Source organism: Sturnus vulgaris, chromosome 8 (assembly GCF_052056855.1).
Source record: "Sturnus vulgaris isolate bStuVul1 chromosome 8, bStuVul1.hap1, whole genome shotgun sequence".
Classification (NCBI taxonomy): domain Eukaryota; kingdom Metazoa; phylum Chordata; class Aves; order Passeriformes; family Sturnidae; genus Sturnus; species Sturnus vulgaris.
In genome coordinates this window covers 13,215,081-13,237,416 of record NC_142250.1, presented here as the reverse complement: position 1 = coordinate 13,237,416, position 22,336 = coordinate 13,215,081, and the positions used below count along the sequence as shown (strand labels likewise).

The 22,336-nt window shown below is 38.2% G+C and overlaps 1 protein-coding gene across 2 annotated transcripts in view; it reads left to right on the top strand.

Annotated features, from left to right (window-relative positions):
- The window catches only part of TSPAN14 (tetraspanin 14), a 34,371-nt gene extending 12,761 nt beyond the window's left edge, over window positions 1-21,610 (top strand). For both annotated transcript variants that reach the window (XM_088168854.1, XM_014877991.2), the window contains exons 2-9: window positions 906-1,003; window positions 8,066-8,116; window positions 12,613-12,759; window positions 13,555-13,725; window positions 14,296-14,421; window positions 15,632-15,676; window positions 16,206-16,325; window positions 18,003-21,610. In XM_088168854.1, coding sequence (XP_088024980.1) covers window positions 923-1,003; window positions 8,066-8,116; window positions 12,613-12,759; window positions 13,555-13,725; window positions 14,296-14,421; window positions 15,632-15,676; window positions 16,206-16,325; window positions 18,003-18,074 — 813 coding nt within the window. In that variant the 5' untranslated portion in view covers window positions 906-922 and the 3' untranslated portion in view covers window positions 18,075-21,610. The remainder of the gene's footprint in view (window positions 1-905; window positions 1,004-8,065; window positions 8,117-12,612; window positions 12,760-13,554; window positions 13,726-14,295; window positions 14,422-15,631; window positions 15,677-16,205; window positions 16,326-18,002) is intronic.
- The last annotated feature ends 726 nt before the right edge of the window (window positions 21,611-22,336 follow it).

The window sequence follows — 22,336 nt, the reverse complement described above, 5'->3', positions numbered from 1 at the left end:
ACCAGGGTGGCACAGTACATTTTCTTAGGAGATGTTTGAAAATTCTGCATTTTTGTTTCCTTGCCTCTGCAAATCTTTCACTGACATTTACCTCAAGGAGGTGGAGGATTGAAATGCTGCTCATCTGTCTTAGGCAGCACTCAGCTGTCTAGAATGTGAGGGCTGTGCCAGTGCTCACTCCTGCTGTGAATTTACAGTTTGTTCTGTTTTTCTTTGCGTGACATTTCTGCAGAAGTTGTTTAGTTATGATACTCTGAACAACTGTAGTTCTCTGAAATACTTGAGCGAGAGTTGTGGTTGAACCTTATCTCTCTTGTGTGTATAAGGAAGCAAACCAAACTCTACAGAGCAGATGGGTTTTAAATGGTGGGACTTTGGTTCTTGAGAATTAAACCTCTTACAGGAGATGATCTGGCAAAGGAACACACAAATATGGGGGAGCTGGGTACAACTACCTTTCGTATTTGGCAATCCATGGACACTGAGCAATTCTAGGTCACCACTTTGGATATCCTGCTAGCTGGATTGATGGATGTGCAATCCAGAGGGCTTGTGGATAAGTCCAAGCAGCCAAATGCAGAAATAAAATGGTTTTGAAAGAGTGAGAGGGCAGATGAGTGTCAACTTGCTGATGTAGATCATTCTAGGCTAACTATAGTGAGTTTCCTTTGTGGGTGTCCCTGCCCTGATAAAACACTAGGGTGCTTAAAGATAAGATTATTAAGCAACAGATACTGAAAGGAAGTGTAGGGTCAGTGGAAGCTGACTTTGAAAATACCTCTGGATGGCATGTGGTACAGATTACTGTACTCCCTCTCTCACCAGAGCAAGAGAGACCTGGGGGGGGAAAAAACATAATTAATGAAATCTTTACCTAATTCTGTCATTCTTTTTCTTCTGTGCAGACGCTGTGCTATAGAAGATGCACTATTACCGATATTCTAATGCAGAAGTCAGCTGTTGGTACAAATACTTGCTCTTCAGCTACAACATTGTCTTTTGGGTAAGTACAAAATTTAGCGGCTGAAATAGTTTAGGCATAGCTAAGTTTTATTAACTTCATTACTCTGTTCAAGAGAACAAGCTGAAGTTGCCTGAAGGTAGGAGACTGTTGTACAGTATGCCCTAGGTGTTTTGTAGTTGAAGGAGTTTATCCTGTATGAGAAATTAATTATTATTGAAAGTGTGAGGACTCAGTGACCATATTATCCAAGTTGCTTCCCTGTTAAAAGAATCCTCTTATGTTTCCTTTCAGATCATCTTTGATCTCTGTTGGGTGGTGTAGCTGTAAATGCACTATGCAAAAGAGAAGAAAGGAGCTGCCTCAGATGTGCCAACAGCTGGCAGCACGTGTCATGCTCTGTGGGCAGCTGAGTTGGCTTATACAGTCTTGAAATACTTAGCTATGGACTAACCTGCCTGTAATGTTTGTTTAGAATTGTGAGTGTGAACAGGTACAATAATAGATGAGTAGTTTTTGATGTGTATGATGGTTAATGAAACACTTGCCTTAGAAAAGAATGCCCTTTAAAGGTTCATACATTGTGTTGCACTAGAAAGAATTAAGATGTCTGTGAGGGGAAGATGAGGAAGCAATTTAGATAAACTCAGTAATTCCTTTCGGAAGTTTCAGGTCAAATGTTAAGAGTTTGCACCTGAAGTCCTAGAAACTGCAGCCATGGAAAGGCATGAGTAGTCCTGGTAAAGTGCACATACAGTGACTTGTCCAGAGCTAGCATAAGTTGCTGAAAATCACAGAACTTTTTGCTATTGTCACCACCTCTTGTTTACTAGTGCAATGCTCTAACATGATACTGTAGCATTAAGCCACAGGGGAGTTATCCTTGTGTGGATACCAGGGCAGAAAAGATGTGTAGAAACTTCTGTTCTGTTAAGGGTTAATTTGCTACAATATTGCACAGTTCATTAGGGATGATATTTTCTGTGTGCACAATTGAGGATGCCTTCAACAGGTCAGAATTGTGCTTACAAGCCAGCAGCTCTGCTGTTCCTTTTCTTCTGTATTGTAAAATTCCCGTGTACCTACAGTAGAGTGTGGCACAGTGAGAAGTGATACTTGACAAACTGTTCTGGTTTTCATAGCAATCACTTCATAACTATGTAGATCTTCAGCAGTTCGTGGTGGGATAGGTGAGAAATCGACACTCTTGTTCATGAGCATATTAGACCTCTGCTTTTTTTCTAGTGTCTCATGAAGTGGGGTCTATGACTGACTGACTGTTTCTGACAACCTTTTAAAAGCTGAAATTTTTTGCCTTCATTGTACGGGGAAGACTGTCAAGAATTTGCCTCTGCTTTTTCACAGGAATCATTTTTGTATCTTTTTTTCTTCTCTGCAGTCATTACATTTTTTTCACTTTTTTAAAACGGTATTCTCTTGAGATGAATGAAGAAGATCTAAAGGTTTTTCTGTTCTTTTAAGAAAAGCTTTTAAAGAGATGCCAAAACATTGAGGAGAATTCATAATGCAACCTGTGTGTTTCAGCTGATCTATTGGCTGGAGGAATTAGCTTTCTGAACCGGTACTTGTAGTCTTGGTATCTTCCTCAACAAAAGGGTCTGATGCTTCTGCTGCCATTATCAGGCTGACCTAGTAAATGATGTGCAGCTACAGTTCTTCTGATAAGATTTTTGGCACCTTTAGCTGTAGAACAAGCTATGTAAATGTTGAATGTAGACACCCCTATAGGCAATCCATGAAGCATTTAGCTGACACAGGGATTCAGGAGCCTGTGAAATCCTGCTGGCTGGGATGACTACAGATTCACCATTTGTAAAACAGACTAAATTTTCTGTGTGCCTTGAAAGAACTGAAGGACTACAAAACCAGAAGGGGAAATGTAACCATAACTCACAAGGAACATTTAAGGAGGGAATGTTAGTTTTGATTCACTTTCCTTGGGTTGCAGGACAGGTACTTCTGGGAACTTGTTTGTGAGCATTTGTTAGTGAGCGTGGCTGCTCTATAGGTGGATGAGGGATGGATTTTGCCAGCTGTCAGAAGGCCTTTTGCCCATATAAGCTGTTAGAGCTCTCATTTGTTTCAACTCGGGACAGTTTATGCACAAACCAGGTAATGTACATGTAAATAGTTGTATTTGTTCTTCTGTCACACTTATTAAAGGTAAGTGTTGGCTTTCCCGTGGTAGCTCTAAAGGTATCATTGACTGTATAAACTTTAAACCATGTGGTGATGCAGTAATTCCCAGAGTTTTTAAACTTTTCACTGAGTGGTTACTGCAGTTTGTGTCATGCTTCAAATACAGTTCACTTAGATTGCTACAAAATATTGGACTCGAGAGGGCAAATATGACTAATAATGGCAAGTTCAGTGTAATGACCCTTTAGGAATCTGTAAATCTTCATTCTGAAGTTTTTTTTTTTTTCAGGTGAGTGACTTGGGAATAGAAAGTCCTAGCTTTTAGTTGTGCACTGCTGGCTTGTCATATCACTTCCCTATTCTTTTAAGAAAGGGAATGGAGGCCATAGGAAGGCTCTGCCTAGGCATGATTTTGATGTGCAATTGCTTTGTTTCCATCTTGCTTTTTAAGCATCCTCACAAGTCTTAGCTTGTCCGAGTACACTCTTGTTAATGAGTGGTGATAAGGCAGTACTTGCAGCCATTAAGATAGCACTGCAGAGAGCAAGATAAGGCTGGACCTTTTTGTGCTTGAAAGCTTTTTTTTTTTTTTTTTTTTTTTGTTAAATAACTTCATTTGTCATGGTGCAATTTAAGGACTAACAATGCCGGCTGAAGAGCTTGGTTTTGGCACCTTTCTGTTCTGAATCATTCTGCAATTGAGTGAGCTCTTCTCTGAAAGCTCTGGTGCTTTGCCTCCAGCTGAAAGGGATTTTTTGGCGTAGGTTGAGAATTGCACCTCAGCTGGGCAATGACTGTTTTAGTGAAGGATTGCAAGTGTGCTCTGCCAAAGCCTTTTTGGTTGCATATGAACTCACTACCTCACATGAGTTGAGAGGAGGGGTAAAACAACTCTTAGCTACTGTCTTCTGGATTTATCTTCTAAAGGTCTGTAGTTGTGTGTAACTCTTAAGGGTTACTGGAGACAAAACCAGAACTTGTCACTCATCCTATAGGAGATGTGGCATTTTGTCCTGAACACGGTGATGAAGGGCAAAAATTCTCTTCAGTTCTGGAAAAGAATTGAGTTTGTCTCTGCGAAAAATAAGACCTGGGATAGCATAAGATTTTCTTGGCTTTTGCTATGTTATGTTGTTTTTCAGGAACTTCTGAAACAGCAATGCTGTGTCAGGAAGTGGAGAGAATTTACCACCAGGTGGTTTTCTGACCCTGAGAGTAAGAGTCTCTGAAGAGACAAGGATAGGAAGGAAGGGCTGCAGGCTGCTGATTGCTCTAGCATGGGTGGAGCTGCATGGATTATCCAGGGAGTGGGAAATGTAAATTGTAAACTCTGTAAGAGTATCCAAAAACTGCATGCAATTCCTATTGCTGCTGATCAGACCTGGGGCCAGACCAACCCACAATCAGTTTGTGTGCAAGAGTTGTCTTGCAGGAGTGAGTTAGCTGCTGCCTACATTTGAGAAACAAATTAGCCCTGTTTTCTCAGTTGTTAATGTGATCTTGACAGCACCGTCATAGGAATTCAAAGTGTGATTTGGAATGGACAAATGGGTAATGCTTAAAAGTGGTAATTTGGGCACAGTGTCGCTGAGTTGGCATCAGTATTGTACATCTGAGCAGAGCCTACAGTTTGATGCAATATGTTAAAGTGGATTTATCAGTTCTAAAGCAGGAAATAAGCAAATGCTGGTAAATAGTATTTCAGTTTCCTGTTCCAAGGGGCACAATTGAGCTGTTTTGTGTATGTTTCCATCTAATCTTTCATACACCATATGGCTTAAAGGACTTTCCAGCACAGAATTGGGAAGTCCAGTTTGTTCTTGCTTACATGCCATTCAGATTATGGTGAAAGGCAAATTTCAAAATGCCATGCTTTTTTGAAACAGCTGACTAGCTTGCTCTCACCTTGGGAACACTTTTGGTTGTCCTTGCTTCTTCTCAGCTGCCTGTTGTCCCATTCACTCAGTCGTTTAGTTCAGTGAGCTGAAGAAGGTTAAAACTTGGCCTTTAGGCAGGATCAGTTCCCTGTTCTGCCTTGTAGCCATCACTTGGATGCCTCTGTGCAAGTGTGTTAGAGGGGGTATTTTCCTGGGGCTCATTGTCTGTAGAACTCTGGGCATGCTCAATCACTCCAACTTCTGTACTAGTTTGATCACCTTGGTGTGTTTTATAATAGTTTTCAGTGAGATACTTTAAAGTATCTTGCAATTAGTCTTTAAAGCAAAAGGATTTGTTTTCATTTTTCATTTCTATTTGACTTTACTACTATTCTACTACTATTTCTACTATTTTCTACTATTTGACTTTATTTCACTACTATTTGACATTTTTGCAAATTGGTTGTTTTGGTAATTACACCTGTCAATGTAGTGGCTGACTTTGTTTCTTCTGCAAGTACCTCATACTTCACTGGATTTTTGCTAAAGAAATTGTTAATGTATCTGGTTTCGTTGCTTCTAGTGAAAAATTTGAATTGCTTGTCTTAGCTGAATTAAGTTTTAGATTTATCCACATAGTCTCATTAAAACAAAGTTTATTTTTCTTCTGATAAACTCTATTTTACTTGTAGGTAGTTTGCACAGATGCTTATGGAAATAACTTTGCAAAAGTAGTATAGCAGTATAGAAACTGAACGTTTTATAAAAACATGAGAGCAAAGTTCATGTTCCAAGGTGAGAATAATGCATGCTAGTGAAAAATCTACTTAATCAAAAATCTGTTACAATTTAATTAAGAAGGTAATTATAATGAAAGGCAGACAGTCTGAAGAGGTCACCCTATTTACAAATTCAATAGCACAATATTAGTATTCTAGTACCCTTAATTTGTATACAGAGAGTGGAATATGCCTTCCCAATTATTTTTTCCCACCTTGTTTTCTGTAGAAAAAGTTTCAAAAGATCCAGCTGTCTGTGTAATTTACCTTGATTACTGCAAATTATACCAGCTGTCTTCATCTGTCTCCCAGCATTCCTGGAGCATTTGGAATGAAAAGTATGAAGGATGTATCAATTACATGCACTGTGCAACTTAATGTGACATTCAAGTTTGATTACTGATTATTTTCCCTGCTTTTTTTGGTCTGAAGATCATTGGGTTAAGATCTAGGGTTATATTCGGTTTATTTTTGTTTATATTCTGTTAAGATCTAGGACAATATTCTGTTTATATTTGTGGTTTTTAATAGTATTTTTCAAGTTATGTTTTGGTCCAAATGATCACTTTAGATGTTCTTAGCTGCTTCAGAGTCCAAGGTGAGTAGTCATTGTGCTATATTGCTTATTAAGCAATATCTGGGAATTTATTTAGCACTGCTTTGTCCAGTTGTAGTTCCATGTATATGGGATGGTTTTGGTTGCTTAATCTTTGTTTAAGACTCAGAATATGGCATGTAATAATTCCTGCCTAGACAGAAGTGCTTAACACAATTTGAGTAATTTTTACAGGATAACATGGATGATGCTTGCAGCCCTTTTTGGCTTTGCTTTCTCCCACTGTCCCCAGCAGAGAAAACCCAGAACTTCACTTGCCCTGAGTGATCTTAGGGAAGCAGCCCATGAGCCCAGCAGTATTTTACACTCACACATCTGTTTTCTTGTGACTGTAAGAGGGTTCCATTCTTGTTTTTTGCCTGTGCTGTAGAAAATTGTCTGTGATTCCCATTTAGTTTGTGGGAGGTGCTGCATTTCCTAGAGAAAAGGATTCCTTCTTCAAAGTGTTTTTTCAGTTGTTGGGATTTACTCTTCAGTGCGTGTAAGGCTTGGCAATGGGGAGGCAACGTCAGTCCTTCCTACAGGTTAATTGAATAATTTAGGCTGGAAAAGGTTTCTGAAGACTGAACTCAGCCATTGACCAAACTGCCAGGTTTGTCCATGTTCTAAGTGCCATGTCTGTGCATCTTTAAATATGTCTAGGAATGGTGACTAAGCTACTTGCTCCAATGCTTGATAGCCCTTTCAAGGAATAAGTATTTCCTAATATCTAATTTAAACGTCTCCTGGTGCAGGTTGAGGCCATTTCCTCTTGTGCTGTTACTAGTTATGTGGGAGAAAAGACTGATATCCACCTCACTACAACTTCCTTTCAGGTAGTTTTAGAAAACCATAAGGCCTCTTACAGGGTTGAATGCTTTTTAAGTAGTGAGGTGGAGCTGCCCTTGTGTTATGGAGAGGTCATTTTAGTTGGATTATTGAAGTTGGATGTTAAAAACAAGTTGTATGAGCATTGAAGAAAGGGAATAAAATATTAGAGCAAGGAACTCTTGCTTCATTTGAGTGACTATAATTGAGAAGTATATATTATATAAGCACATGAATTAGTGGAGGGTTTGTTGTAAGTTAGATTTAGTGCTTATGGAAAGTAAGCAAACAGACCATTAATCTAGCTTGATTCAAATGGGCTTAAAGTAAGGATTCAGAAGACAAAGTGCATCTAATCAGAGAAGAGGCTAATACAGAGAGCCTTGACACTGAGAAGTTACAAGGAGCAAGCATGGCTACTGTCATGGCCACGATATTGGTACTGTTAAGTGACTAAATAGGGAATAACCTCAAAATGCATTTAAATATTCTGACATATTCATTAATGGGCAAGCAGACATTTTATAGCAAGTCATTGGGACAAAGATAACTCCCACTTGTGTGCTGCTCTGTGGGATTGTCTGTTGAGTAGCATGTGCTTCTTGAGTAATCAGGAAGAATCAAATTAAAATACTTTTAAAATGTAATTTATAAAATAAATATTTATAAAATGCATAAATGTTGTGGAATAAATGCCCTTCAAGTAATTTTTGTAAGAGATTGGCTTGTGGGGGGGAGGGGTCCCATCACTATTGTCTCAAATTACAGGCAATATTTGTTTTATTTGATCAATAGTGCTACTAGCCAAGTTTTTTGAGAATTGGTTGATTAGTACATCTAATTTTTTTTTTTTTTTTCATTTTAGCTGGCTGGAGTGGCCTTCCTTGCAGCTGGTCTGTGGGCATGGAGTGAAAAGGTAAGGATAGAAATGACTGGTCTTAAGTGGCTGCTCCCTCCTGTTCCAGTAAAACTGCTTTCTCGGGAAGCAGCAAAAGTTAAGTGTAGCATCTGAGCTCAGGAACACGTTCAAAGAATCTAAACTGAGTTTAGTTGGAATTTGCTTCTTGTCCCTGATCAGGAGTTAAGCTGTGACCCTTGATATTCAGAGCTTTTCTATGAACTTGTAAGAGCAGAACACTAGGGAGAATTTAGTCTTTATGAGCAGGTTCTCTTTCAAAAGCATGTTTTCTAAAATCTGTATTTCTCTTTCCACTTCCTTTTATTACAAATATTTGTGAGGAGTATGAGCTGTCTTTATACTTTAAAAAGCACTACTAAATCTAAACATGCGTCTTTGAAGTACTTCAGAAAGATGCTCACAGTCTGTTGGCAATCTGTTGTCCACTTTACTCCCCATGGAGTGCTTTAGTGATTGTGTTTCCATGTAGAGGAGCAAAACTGGGGAACATGATGTAGCTGAATAACTCTTAAATTTTAGCAGAGATTTCTTGTAGCTGAAAAACTTCCTCAGTTGAAGGAAGCTGTGTGCACGTGTGCTCAGAGTTACAAGAGAACAGAATGATGCAGGTATGGAAATCAATGAATGGATGTAATAGTATGGGTTTAGTGAATTCAAGCAGTAGAGAGAAGTGGCCATTACTAGATTTACTGATCTGCATCTCAGTCAGGAGTGAAGGGCAGGTGCCCTCAGTGTTCAGTTGTGCCACCAAGTAGTAAAAATTACCATCAGATGTTCACTTTTCCTCAATGGACGTGGCTAACATACAGCAGCTATCCACATTCCACATGCAGAGAGGTTCTGAGATTCCTCTGCTTTTTGGAAGTGAGTTTTTGATTTTAATTCTGAGGTATTTTTTCTCCTCCTCTCTGCTCCTGATGTGCTTGCTACATTCTCATAACTAGGTCAGTACTGTCATTGCTATATAGTATGCAGCCTATTGACACATAAATGCATTTGCCTCTTATTTTGTTGTTACAGAAGAATTTTCTTTCCAACCCTTTAAGGAGGATGTTAAACTTGCCTTGAATTTGTGTTCTCTAATGTTCCTTCTTCTGTTTTTGTAGAAAAGCACATAGGATCTATGTGGTTGGAGACTAGTATCTCCATTTGCTACATCGGCTTTATGGCACTGAAATGACTAAAAGGCAAAGGCAGACTCTTTCTGTCTTTACTTTTTTCTAACTTTGCCTGAGCTCTTTGTGCTCTCTGTGCTATCTTGCAAACAAATGCTTCAAAGCCTTTCCTGTGGTTTTGAACTTCTGAATGGCTCATGAAATCTGTTTATTTCTTATTCAGTTGTTCCGTGCTGTGTTTTCAGTCTTTCAGAGTAGTGCCATTCTTCAGCCAATAGTGCCTTGGTGAACAATAGATGGGAAGTAAGGGAAAAACATTGCAGAAACTGTGCTGCAGTGGTAAACCCAAAGATAAACTACTGGTGGTGGAAGAGTTCTGAACATCCCGTCTCTTACCACAGCATGAAATACATTAAGTCCGTTTAATTTCTCTGATTTTCTCTTTTCTTTGTGCATTAGGACTACACTTCAGATTAATTCCTCAGCAGTCTTTTTCTCTAGGTATAAATCATGTGCTTCTTTTGGCTGATAATATACTGAAATGAGAGCACTGGTTTGTGAGAAGTGTTGAAAATACTACATGGAAGAATGTTACCATTCTGACTCCTCTTAAAGACTCATAGTCTCTAACTGATGTATCTAATTGGCCTATCCTTATGATTTTATAACTGGCTTTAGTTATTTTGAAAGTCATGTAAAAGTTAACTTGCATAAAATTTAAAGTGTCATTATCTGTCAAACAAAAGATACTGCAAAAGTCACAAAGAGTGAATTATTCTCAAGTGTTGGTAGAAAGAAGGTAAATAACATTGAGCCCTCTTATCAGGACAACAGTTTTTATTGCTACAATGGTTTCAAGGAGGACACAAAGGAATATCTGGAAAACCAGAGGCCAGTCAGCCTAGCTTCATTCCAGCATGTTCATAGCTAATAACAAATGGAGAGGGAACAGTCAGTTTTCAAATCAGGACTGTTGCTTAGAGGGACTTCAAAAGCATGGAGAAATAAGTCACTGCTCCATGTGACTGAAAGAAAGACTTAGTGTGAGTTTTGTTACAGAATGTCCTACATGGACTGCAGGTATCAGTCTGCACTCCTGTGTACCTGAGGAAATCTGTGGTGTAAAGGGCAGCCTGATTGTACCTGGTGCAAATGGCACAGGCAGGAGTGTCTTTAGTGAAATGGGTATGGTGGGATGAGCGTTTTCTGAATTAATTCCCTTGTTTCATCCTTCGGGATTTTTGGCTTAACATCTTTTCTTAGGCAAAATCCTCATAACCGTCTTTTAAAAAGAGCGTATTGTTTACATTAAGCGTGAGCATAAAGAAAGTGTTGTGAACCAGTGACATCTGAGGTTGAATAATAAAGCCCAGTTCTGGCAACTTCTGTTTGTAACATGCTTTGATCAGAGGAAATTGTCTTCCAAAAAATGTCGCTTGAGCAAGTGAGATAGTCTGAAAACAAAAGGCTGGAGTTTGGGTGTGGGCAGGAGATGGCTGGCAATAGTTGGCAATGTTTCAGCATCCTGGTCACACAGTGTTTGGTGTCACACCGTGTTGATTCTACAAGGATGCTGTATTAGCCCATCTGATCTTGACATGTGTCTCTTGATTGTAGGGTCTGAGCCAAGGTTTGATTCAGTGGGACTCAATTAACCAAGTAGACCAAGTTTGTAAGCTAGCTGTGAGGTGTAACAGTTTTTAAGAAGGAAAATGTGTGACTGGTAACACATTATCTCCAAACTAGGACCATTTTCTAACAGTTTGTTTCAGCTGTTAGTCACCAGCTGTTGCAAGGCTATTCTGAGTTCTACAGTTCAATTATTTTTTTTCTTTTAATCTCATCAGCCAGTTTTGATAAAAACAACTCTGTCTTGCTGCTGCCAAATTAACAGCTCTGACAGAATCTGTTATGGAGCATATTATGAAAGAAGATGGAGTCCTGTGGATTGCTGTAGTGCTGTTAATCAATGTCTTCAGCTGATGGAGCTTCTCCAAGGGCACATTTTCTTCTAATTGCTGTATTTTGAAGATTTTTGTTAAGTAAGCAGTTGAATAAAAAGTGATAGGGATTTTCCCAAGGTGTTATCTTAGGATGTTTATCCTTTACATTTAACTCTAGAGCAGGTATTTGGGTAGAAAGATGGGAATTTGCATTTTATTGGAAGAATTAGGCAGCTTATTGCAAGTCTCTCTGATATTTTTCTCTTACACTAAGCATGGTTAGCTTGAGAATATACTTTATAAAGAAAAAAAGGTGAACATGGGATGATGGGATATTGTGCTGTGTTGATTTTTGTTATCTCTTTATTTCAAAAGTGAAAATATTTCCTTATTAAAATGTTCTGTGTATTGTTGATAGTTGTATGATGAGCACTGAGACTATTGCAAGGCTGCCTGGGTGTCCCTACAAATCATTCTCCTGAAGAGTTTTCCTTTGTCCCTTCTTTCTTCTGTATGTTCCATCTTGTTCTTGCACATCTTGTGAGAATCCTCTTATGTGTATTTGATGGAATTTTAACAGTAGCTGGTGTAATAACTTTTAAAAATCTAATTTAGAAAGTAAAATGAAGGTTTTCACTGTTAACACTGCATTCACATAGATTTAGCAATCTAGGCAGACAGACTTGATAGCAAAGATTATTGTCAAAATGTGTGGTTTCTGGATAGTTAACAAAAAAAAATACTGTCTGTTAGGCAAATTGCAAATATAGAGAACAGATAACTCCTTTTGGTGTAAGAATTTTTATTGGTGTGAAAGGGGACTGTTTAGATTATACTTAAATATTTCTGAAAGAGTTCAGTGGGGCAATGGTAAGACTGTGGCAGTAGAAGGGTTGTAACTAAAATGAGAGGAAAAATCTACTTCCCTTGAAAACCAAAGAGATTTTCCCTCTTTAAAATGTCATCCATAAGGTGCTTTGTCCTTAGAATGTTTTCCCTTTCCCCCACTTAAGAAAATTTTCCAAATCCTAATTTTATTTTTTTAGACCACGATATTGGAGTGCCCTTCTGATTGATGCATTTCAAGTTAATATAAAAGATTAATTCTTTTGCCTTGAAACTAAATGAACATTCAGTGATAGAATTGAGCTTTTGGCACCATCTTGTGGAATTCTGTTTGGCAAAGAGACCTAGGAGGATGTAATCTGAGAAACTGATTTATTAAAAGAATTGCTAGCTATAACTTTAATACTTCTGCTGGGGTGAAGAAAATTGGTATTGTCAATGACCATTTTACAACAAGTTTTTTTTTGTTGGTATCACTGTTGGCAAGTTCAAGGTTTGCAGCCAGTTCATTTGGAATCATGTGGAAATCATCCAGAAGGAATGCTCAATGTTTGCAGTGGTCACATTGTGTTCTGGTTTGTTCTTTCAGGGTGTATTGTCTGATCTGACAAAGGTGACTGGTCTTCATGGTCTGGACCCAGTGGTGCTTGTCTTAGTGGTGGGAATAGTGATGTTTACGTTGGGATTTGCTGGTTGTGTGGGAGCACTGAGAGAAAACATCTGCCTGCTGAAGTTTGTAAGTAACATCATTACATGAAGGAATTATTATATGTGTGAAAGCTGCAAATGATGAAGAACTGAGAGCAAACCCTGATAATTAACGATAGAATTTGGTTTGTGACAAAGTATATGGTAAACTTGCTGCCTTGACAAACCTCTGAGTAATGGTGTTGAAAGCAGGGGTGGTTCCAGCTTATCTATTCTCTTTGTGGAACACGTTCTTCCTTGCCTTTTAAAATTTGTTCTGCTCTGCAGTGATGTTATAGTAGGTATATCAGAATTTAACATTGTGATGTTATGGAGCATACTTAGTTAGGAATTACTGAGAGAATATAGTATAGTGGAATAAAATCCCTTAAAAACTTTAAAGTTTCTCGTACATGTTGGCAAAACTTTGGGACTTCAGTGACTGATGTAAAATTTCTTAAATGATTGTTTTTATACTGAGGCTTCTTTGCTTTAGATCTGAAAACTGCTAAGCTGGACAAAAAAAACCTAAAAAAAGTAATTATAAAATTAGAAACAATACAAGAGGTAATATCAAGACTTTTTTAGCCCTGTGTTTTACAGATCCTCATTGTTTTCATTGCTGTGCATAATGACTGTGTCTGCTCTTTTTACTGTCAAGTTCAGGTGACAAAACCAAAAGGATAACTCTGCCTCTTGGGAATTTCTTTGCCTTGTGTTCTCCCTGTGTTCAGTGTCTGTACTGAATCAAAACTTGAACCCAATTCTGTGTTGGTTTCTGGTGGTAAAGGAATGCATTCAAAATGAATTTATATTTTCTAATTTAGGGCTTTTGTTTTTACAGTTCTGTGGAACAATTATGTTTATATTCCTGTTGGAGTTGGCAGTAGCAGTTATGGCTTTCCTGTTCCAAGACTGGGTGAGGGACCGGGTAAAAGAATTCTTTGAGAATAACATTAAATCCTACCGAGATGACATTGACCTCCAGAACATCATTGATTCACTACAGAGAATTGTAAGTTCACAGCCTGTCATTTCTTTGATGCCTTCTAGGAGAATATAGATTTAAGTTTTCATTTTTTAATAGAATTATGATATTTTGTTGCTAATAGTAGAATGTTACAGATATGTTGGTTTTCTTCCTTCTGTATTGATACCAGCAGGGAGGGAAGATATCCTGAGATCCAGGCTTGTTCTGATGTCCATTATGGAAGCTCTGTCAGGCATGCATCTGCCTTTCACCTTTCTCTTGGCTCCCCTTTCCCTTGCTCCCTAAGAAAAAGCTTTCTCTTAAAAAAATTTTGCAATGGAGCTGATTGTATCTGACAATTAAATCTAAAGTGATAATTTTTATGGTTTTGCTTGACATGCTGACACATGTTTCCAGGAGCAGTATTCCAGATGTATTGCTTTGATTTCATAGAGCCCTGTTAGTGTCTACTCATTTTTTTTTACTCTGTTGTCGTTGATTCTGCACAGACTCAGGGATAGTGAAGATTTGTAAGCAAACATTTACTGTTTCGAGGTATTTTAGAGATAATTTATCCTCTGAACAGACTTCTTGGAATGTATTTCTCTGTTGCAGAACCATTGCTGTGGTGCCCAAGGTCCAGAAGACTGGGACTTTAACATATACTTTGACTGCAAGAGTGAAAGCAAAAGTCGTGAGAAGTGTGGAGTTCCTTTTTCCTGTTGTATACCTGATCCTGCTGTAAGTTGTTTCCTGGTTTTGTTTTTGCTCTGAGGTTGTAAAGTTATGACAGGAAGTACTTCCTGAATAAGGTGTTGAAGGGCTTTGAGGTGTCCTAAATGACCAAAAATTACTCTTGTGCAGACAAACTTCTTTTGTTTGTTGTATTCTTTTTAGAATCCAAATGTGGCAGCCTGTTAGCTGAAAATGTGTTGTCACTGGGAATTAAAGCTATTTTAGTATGGTTTGGATCTGAAGCACTGGTGGCTGGCATTTTTTTATTCCCAGTGTATTGTTTCCTTGGATCCCTGGCCTTTGTTCCTGGTTTGTAAGGAGCTGAGAGAGAGCTGTGTTTAAGAGTGTGTTTGCTCCAGTTGGAATTAATGTTTCACCACCCCTCTGCCAGACAGGCAGGAGTAACTCCATTTGCTGCTTGCTTGTCAGTAATTAGTAAGGTACTCGTGTATGAAGTTTAAAGCTTCTGAGTCAATCCTTGGTTTTGGCAAGGTTTAGGTGCTTATTGTTTAATTGGCTTCACTAAACTTTGTGAAACTTTGTGAGCCTTACAGTAGATGCCAACGTGGGGAGGTAGGGGCTAATATATAGTGCTTTATGCTATTGCTGGGAGTACTTACAGCTCAAAATCCATCCAGCAATCCTTGTGCTGAGACAGAGCCATTGGTAAGTTATGTTTAATGCCTGGTAGGCTTCTGATTGTACTGGAAATCAGCCAAGGAAAGCCTGTGTCAGGGACATATTCCATGTTCAGATTGCCCAGCAATTATTTTCTAGTTTAGTTTGGAGCAGTGCTGTTTAACTGCACATTTTTCTGGTGCTGTATTTAAGGAGGCAAAAGGATGCTTAAATCTGTTTAATGTGAGATCCTATTATTAATATTTCAATATAACTTACTATGCATTTTGTAAATGCAGATGTCTTCCTTGTGTGCTGGCAATGCAGTTTTCATGTTAAAAAGTTAAATGCTAAGTGATAGAAGCAGCTGAGATTTCTGGTGCAGGATATCATCTTGCTAGTACACATCTTTGCTTTGTCATTAATTTTCTTGTATTCTGCTAGGGCTTTGCTTGTTTTTGCTAAAAATGCTTTTTAAAATGGTTGGTTCTGACAACTCTGGTGTGTTTATGAATATAAAGGCTAGAAAAACTTGCTGTGAACAGAAGTGAGTAGAAGTAAATTGATTTGTTTATTTAAAATCTCTCTTGCCTTGCAGCAAAAAGTTGTGAATACACAGTGTGGTTATGATATCAGAAAGAAGGTAAGGTGCTGTCTGTCATGTTCTGTGCCTGCATAGATAAAGCTGTAGAAGTGGTGGGATTGCTGATAGATGTCAGTTCAAAATTTTAGGAATAATTGGCTCTGCTACATCATACTACAGGTAGAGCAAGGTACATATGGTCCTGTGCTTAAAATAAGCTTCTGCTGTGGAAGGGTAGAGAAAACAAGTGGGAACAGGTGAGGGGAAAGGTGTGTTTCGAAAAGGAGTAGGACTTGGATTTCAAGTGTGTGTTTCAATTACCAGTTGTAATAGGCTAACTCTGCTGATCTGTTGTCTGATAATTTGACCATCTATTATCTGCTAATTCTACAGTGTTTCTAATAGCAGGATTTTCAGCAAGATACAACTATCAATGTCTAACATTACCTGATTCAGATGTACATTTTTGAAGTGAGGTTAAAAATGTTACTGCAAAAGTGACAAAACATTAGCTTAGCTAGATTGTGATTGATCTTACAATAAACTTGAGCAGAAAAGTAATATTCTTATTTTTCCTTTCTACATTCAGAGCAAAAATCAGTGGGATGATCAGATTTTTGTCAAAGGATGTATTCATGCACTTGAAGCTTGGTTACCCCGAAATATCTACATTGTTGCAGGTGTCTTCATAGCTATCTCACTGCTCCAGGTTAGTAGTTACTGTTATGATTCTTTGGAAAAAATGTCACATTTGCAGATACATACCTGCTGAAGGTAACAGGAGTTATGGACAGAGGTGAAATAAATATTTTGAATGTGGAATTTTAGGTATGAGAAGAGTATGGCACAAGCTCCAGTTATAGTAAAGGGGAGTTAGTGTGAAGATGCCTGTTGCTCAAAGCAGTGAAAGTCGTCATAAAAATACAGTGCAGTAATAATAGTGTGTGATAATTGTAAGATATGATGCTTATATAAAATATTCCTTGTGTTTCAATGTTATGGAGGAGGGGGAATCTCCTGTCTGCTCCAGTAGATGTGAGCTCCAGCCTTCTGTCACAAACCTGAAATGACTAAGATACAACCTTGTCCTTCATACTAAGGTTGCCACAGCCAGCTGTAAGTGGGTATAGCATGCTGCTCAAAAAGGTTGGGATGTAAGAGCAGGTGAACAGGTTGCAAATGTAATGATAGCAGAACCAGATGAAAGAATTGCTGTGATTTCTATTACCTCATCAGTGCTTGGTACATCAAAGAGAGAGCTGAAATTCTCAATAAAGCATGTTAGATTGCTGCTTTCAAGGTGGATCCTGTTTTCATTGTGGCAGTTGTTTGCACTGCATTAATTTCTATGCTATGAAATTCCTTCACTTCAGTGGAAAATGATAAACTGGTAAATCCACTACAGAAAATACTTTCCATCTGATTGACAATAGTTGAGTACTGAGTGCTAGCAAAAGACCTTTCTCCAGCGCTGGTAATACTGCCCTCTGTAGCTTAGGGTTTGATATATTTTTAACACCATCTGGTGATAGTGCTTCCATGGGTTTGAGAAAGGCTGTGCTGAGAACAGCACGTCTTGCTAGGGGGATGGTCAAGTTCAATCTTTTGGCAGTGTGTTGATTGACAATAACTTGACAATGTTGTTCTTTATTCAAGTCCCGAGGCTCTGTGAAACCATTTTCAGTTATTTGTATTTTCTGATTGAGTCAGTCTTGTGCATTAAGCTGTTTCACAGTGAGACTGAGAATTAGACGTAACCTAACTACATTCAAATGAAATCTTTTAGCTTTCGAAAACTTCACTCCAGTTTTATATTATTTCTAAGAATGTTTCAGGAAATTTGCTGAGTTACGAATTTATCCTCAATTTGTAAAGGAAGATTTCCCTGAGAACTGACCTGAATGTTAAAATTTCAAATTTGAAATGTCTCTGAATAATCTGGGACTACTCTAACTGTTGTCTGTGACCAGAATTCCATTTTAATACAGGTAATTGTACATTCTGTCTGTATTTAAAAAAATTGATCTGAAAACTGACTGGGTTGTTATTCAAAATTGTGGAATGAATGCAAGTGTCTGCTTTGTAGCTTTAGCAGTAGGTAAGCATGGGTGTTTATGACACTCAAACTTAAGTGGATTTCTTCTAGCTCTAAGGCATCTGGAAGCTTATTACTTTGAATGCTGCTGAAGTTTTACATGAAAGCATCTTTCTCTTGAGTTTTATTACCTGCAGGATTCTATTGCCTTTGTTACTTTTTAGTGATAGCTGTGCTTTGGTGGATGATCCTGTCTATGAAACAATATCTGAACCTGCAAAAAAACCATCTTGTAGACTGGTACATTACAAGTGTTTTATCTCACAAATGGTATGTTTTTTATCTTTTTAGATTTTTGGGATTTTCCTAGCCAGGACATTGATTTCTGATATTGAAGCTGTAAAGGCAAGTAATGCCTTCTGAATATGAAAGCAGACGCATGTTGCAAGACAGTATATGTTAAGATTGTTGATTGGACACCAAGGCAGAAGAAATGCATAGACCATGAAATACTCCTGTTGTTAAAAGCCTTATGTGGACTTTTTTTACTGGCTCATGCTTTTTATTAGAAGCTGTTACAAAAAAAACCAATCACCAAACACATGCTGTCTACCTTTTTTCTAACAAGACAACTCAGTGCACCAGCATTGATCTCTGAGGAAGAAATGGAATTTCCAAGACATCGGCAGAAGAGATTTTAAAGACTGTAGCAGGGAGACATGAAACTGCTCTAAACCCTTTCCTTGAAGGGTTGCTTTGAAGATTGTTCTGTCTTCACTCCTGTCATCTGTCTTAAAATGTAATTTTTTCAAATGTCGCATGCTGATTTCTTCAGAACCTTGCAATCATGTTAGTCTCTACAGTAGACTTATCTTTGGCAATGTATCCAGCAACCATAATTGGAAATTGGGGAAAAAAAATTACAAATTGTCTAGATCTTTAATTGATTTTAGGTTGTGCAAACCCCACGCTGTTTTGAAAAATGCAAGCTGGTTCCCAAGGTGGGAAAAATCTATCTGTAGCATTAAGTCTTACAAATCTCCATTTCAGGCAAGAGAGTGTAAAGCCCTGATGCTGTTTCCTGTCTGAGAAAAACGGAAATATTCTTTATTTATGGAAGAAAAACCTCTTTAAAAATGCTTATCCTTTCAATGATCAGTAATATCTTTACAAAGTGCTGTCTGCATACACTTCAGAATGCAGCTTGTTTCAGTAGGCAGCAAGCATGCTGTGCTGGCTGTTGATGGCTTTTGTTATTCCTCTACTTTCTCTCACAACTGCTATGTCAATCTTCACAAGTCTTAACTGCCACTACCAGGACAGATGAAAGACTTAAAAATTCAGTGTTAATCCGAACTGAAATACGTTTTTAAACAAGGAAGTACAAATTTAGCAAAAGATAGAGTTGTTGAATTTTTAAAGTCTGGTATAAAACTATTGAGCCATCAGTCCTGGCTGGTTCATGGTTCAAATGTGAATCAAAATGCAGTGAACCAGAATGATTTCTTCAGTCATTTTCTACATGAAGCTGAATTAGTCCTTACATCAGCGTTTTTATTTTAATTTCATATTTAATTAATCAAGAGGAAAATAAACTCTTCTTCCAGTCCTGCCTTTGTGGGGGTTAGTAGATGGATCTGTAGTTCAGTAGGAGTTCCAGTCTCTTCTGTAAGACTTTGGTGTTGTATCCTTAGCTGTAAGGTAAAAGCATGTGGCTGAAAAGTTCTTGGAAGTAGCTGTAGCTGTCAGTTTTACTGTGGGCCATATAACCAACATCATTTACTGCTTCCAGTGACACCAGGTTTTTCAGGGAGAGCATGTGCCTAACACAGTGTAAATTTTAGAAAAGTATATATTTTTATAATGATATTTTACTATACGTAGTGTGCCTGAAGGATTTAATACTTGTATTTCTAAGGTATACGGCTTTCTTTGGAAGCCAGACTTTTAAATATATTATGTCCTTTTTTTCTATTATGCATGTATTAACAAACATTTCACTGGCAAAAGTTGATCAACAGTAAGAATCTGTGTCTGGTTGATTGTCCAGATATCCTAGCTTGTAATCTGTGAAGCACTTCAGACAGTGCTCATGTGCACTTCAGCTTTCATAGTTCTTTTTCTGGCTGGTGATTGAGACACAACAGGAAAAGGAAGCTTGCCTAAGGATGGCTGATTTCGTTACAGTAGCAAAGAATAGCCTGCTATTAACTCATCTGAAGACCTGAAAGTAAAAGGCTAGAAGTGCACTTTTTAAACTTTGGTATACCACAAGAAAACAATAGCAGTAGATCACTGAGGGGAGAGCAAGAGGCATTTCTTCTGTAAAGCCATGAATTTGAGGTCTGTATTACTTATTTGTTGAATCTGATCCACGAGGAGCAGCCAGAAATGTGTGATTGTACTATGACTTGGCAAGCAACAGAGCAGTGGCCAGCAAGCTTTGCTTTAAATTCTGGTGCTTGAAACTTTGCAACACCTCACCAACCAACTTACTTGGTTAAGGTTTATGATAATCTGATATATGTAAAATTAGAGAGGGATGCTTCCTTTTGGAACTTCTTTATCATAAAACATTGCATTGGAAACACCAGCTAGGGATTACATTTCCCTTTGCCAGTTTTTGACACAGCCAACTCCTAATGCTAGAAAGGAAGTCCAGCAGTTTGGTGGAAATCATCTGGTGTCAAAGATGGCTGTGGACTTCAGGCACCAAAATTAGCTGCTGACAAGAGCCAGCATTACAGATTAGGATTCCAGGTTCTGCAAATCTTGCCAAGTTACCTGAAGACAAATTAATACTTTTTAAAGTACTGTTTGTATGCAAACCAGAATTTAATTAAGTATTGTCTTTCCACAGATTGTTCTTAATGGCTTTGGCCATATTAGCACCAGCCTTTGTATCAGTGTTTCAGTTATTTGGAACTGAATTTAAGAGAATGTCAATTTGTTTGAGGCTCTTTAAATTCATGGAGTGATTTTTCTTTTTTGCCACTGTGGATAAACTTCTCTGTGCTTATTCATTATAATTTTTAAAATTCTGTGACTCTAGATGGTTTTGCCCCCTGTATGTTCTGAAGGACACCCATACATGGCTAGTGTAATTTCAGACTTGTAATGGGAATACTTAGATTTATTTAGCACCTTCTCTGTGGACCTGCAGTGACTTCATGGCTAAAGGTTTAGGTGATGGCCTAAAAAAAGTCTTGTCAGCAAAAGCAGCTGGGTGTGAGCCTGCCTCTAAAGCCTCAAAGGAAAAGTAATTCAGTGATCTCACGGAGAGGTCTGATACATTGCTGATGCTGAGATTTCAGAGGTTGTGTTTGGAACAGCTTCACAAACACTACAGTGGAACCAAGGTTTTTAATGAAGATGTCGAATGAGGTCAGACTTGAAGAACTGGACTGAGAAAAGCAAACTTCAGTGTGATCACTTCTATTTCTCAGAAATGAGCACAATTTATTTCCGTTAAGCAATGTATGTATCTGTCAGTCTGTTTGACAGTGCAGCTGCCTCTGTTTTTATTGATATAACTGCATTTGGACACAGTTTCCCTGTACATGAAGAGGAGAATGAACATAAGCACTGAAAAAAGTGCAGTGACTAAAGGACCTCGGGTTGCCTCGTGAAAACCTGAATGTTTCTTCCCAAGAGGTCTTTAGCTTTGGTGACCTCATGCAGTGCCATGTGGACAGACTTGTGCTTCCAGCCCGTGGGGCTCAATGTGGCCATTGATTTATGTGTAGAATTGCCTTGGGTTTTGTCTCCCCATTCCATCCTTCCCTCTTTCTTCCCCTTACTGCCTGTGTATTGTCATGCAGCTTGAATATTGTTCAGCCACTGGAAGAGGAGCTCCTGTTTCCTCTTTTGAGATGGCTTTCCTGAGTGACTTTCAAAATATTTTTTTTTCTCAAGCCTTAAATTTGATTAAATAAAATTTAATATTTTCTACTCCTGGAGTTTGATTCCTGAGTTTTGTTGCTTCCAGTCACTACTATTTCACCCTCAAAGGTTTAGACTGGCTACTGAGACTTCTGTTTGTGGACAACTCAGAAATGGTAATGGTTCAAGGGCATTGTATTGTATTTTGCTGAAACTAATTCTTGATTTTTTTTTTTTTCTTTCAAGTTTGGGCTGTTGAATAATAGATAAGACTAATGCTTTTCTCTGCGTTGTTAATGGAAAGCCACGAACAAGTGAAGAGCTGCAGAATGGTGTAGAGTAACTATTAAATCTCTGGACATGAAAAAAAGTTCAAAGTGCTGTTTCTGTTTTCTCCTATTATGTGGTCAAAACTTGTTTTGTGTGTTACTCAACAAATGACACTTCTCAGTGGTGTTTTTATGAAATTCCCTTTCTCAAGACTACTCCTGAGAGTGATATTTGGTGATGAGTGTAGTGGGCTAAGTAGTGTTACTGAGTTTTGCAACTGGGGAAGCTTTTGCAGGAGCTAAGTTGGCATGTTTGTTTGCAGACATAAGCCAGTTGTTCTCAAATTGAGAACATGAGGCCTTACTGGCTTCTAAATACAGTCTGCTTTATAATAGGTTTCTGAAGATCAGTGCTTGTTTACTTTTTTTCTCAATAGCTTTTCTAAAAAAGCTAAAAAAAAAAATTGCTCCCAAGCTTTTCAGTCTCTAACACTTGATGGTTTTGAATTTGATTTCCTAGGTCTGGACAGCATG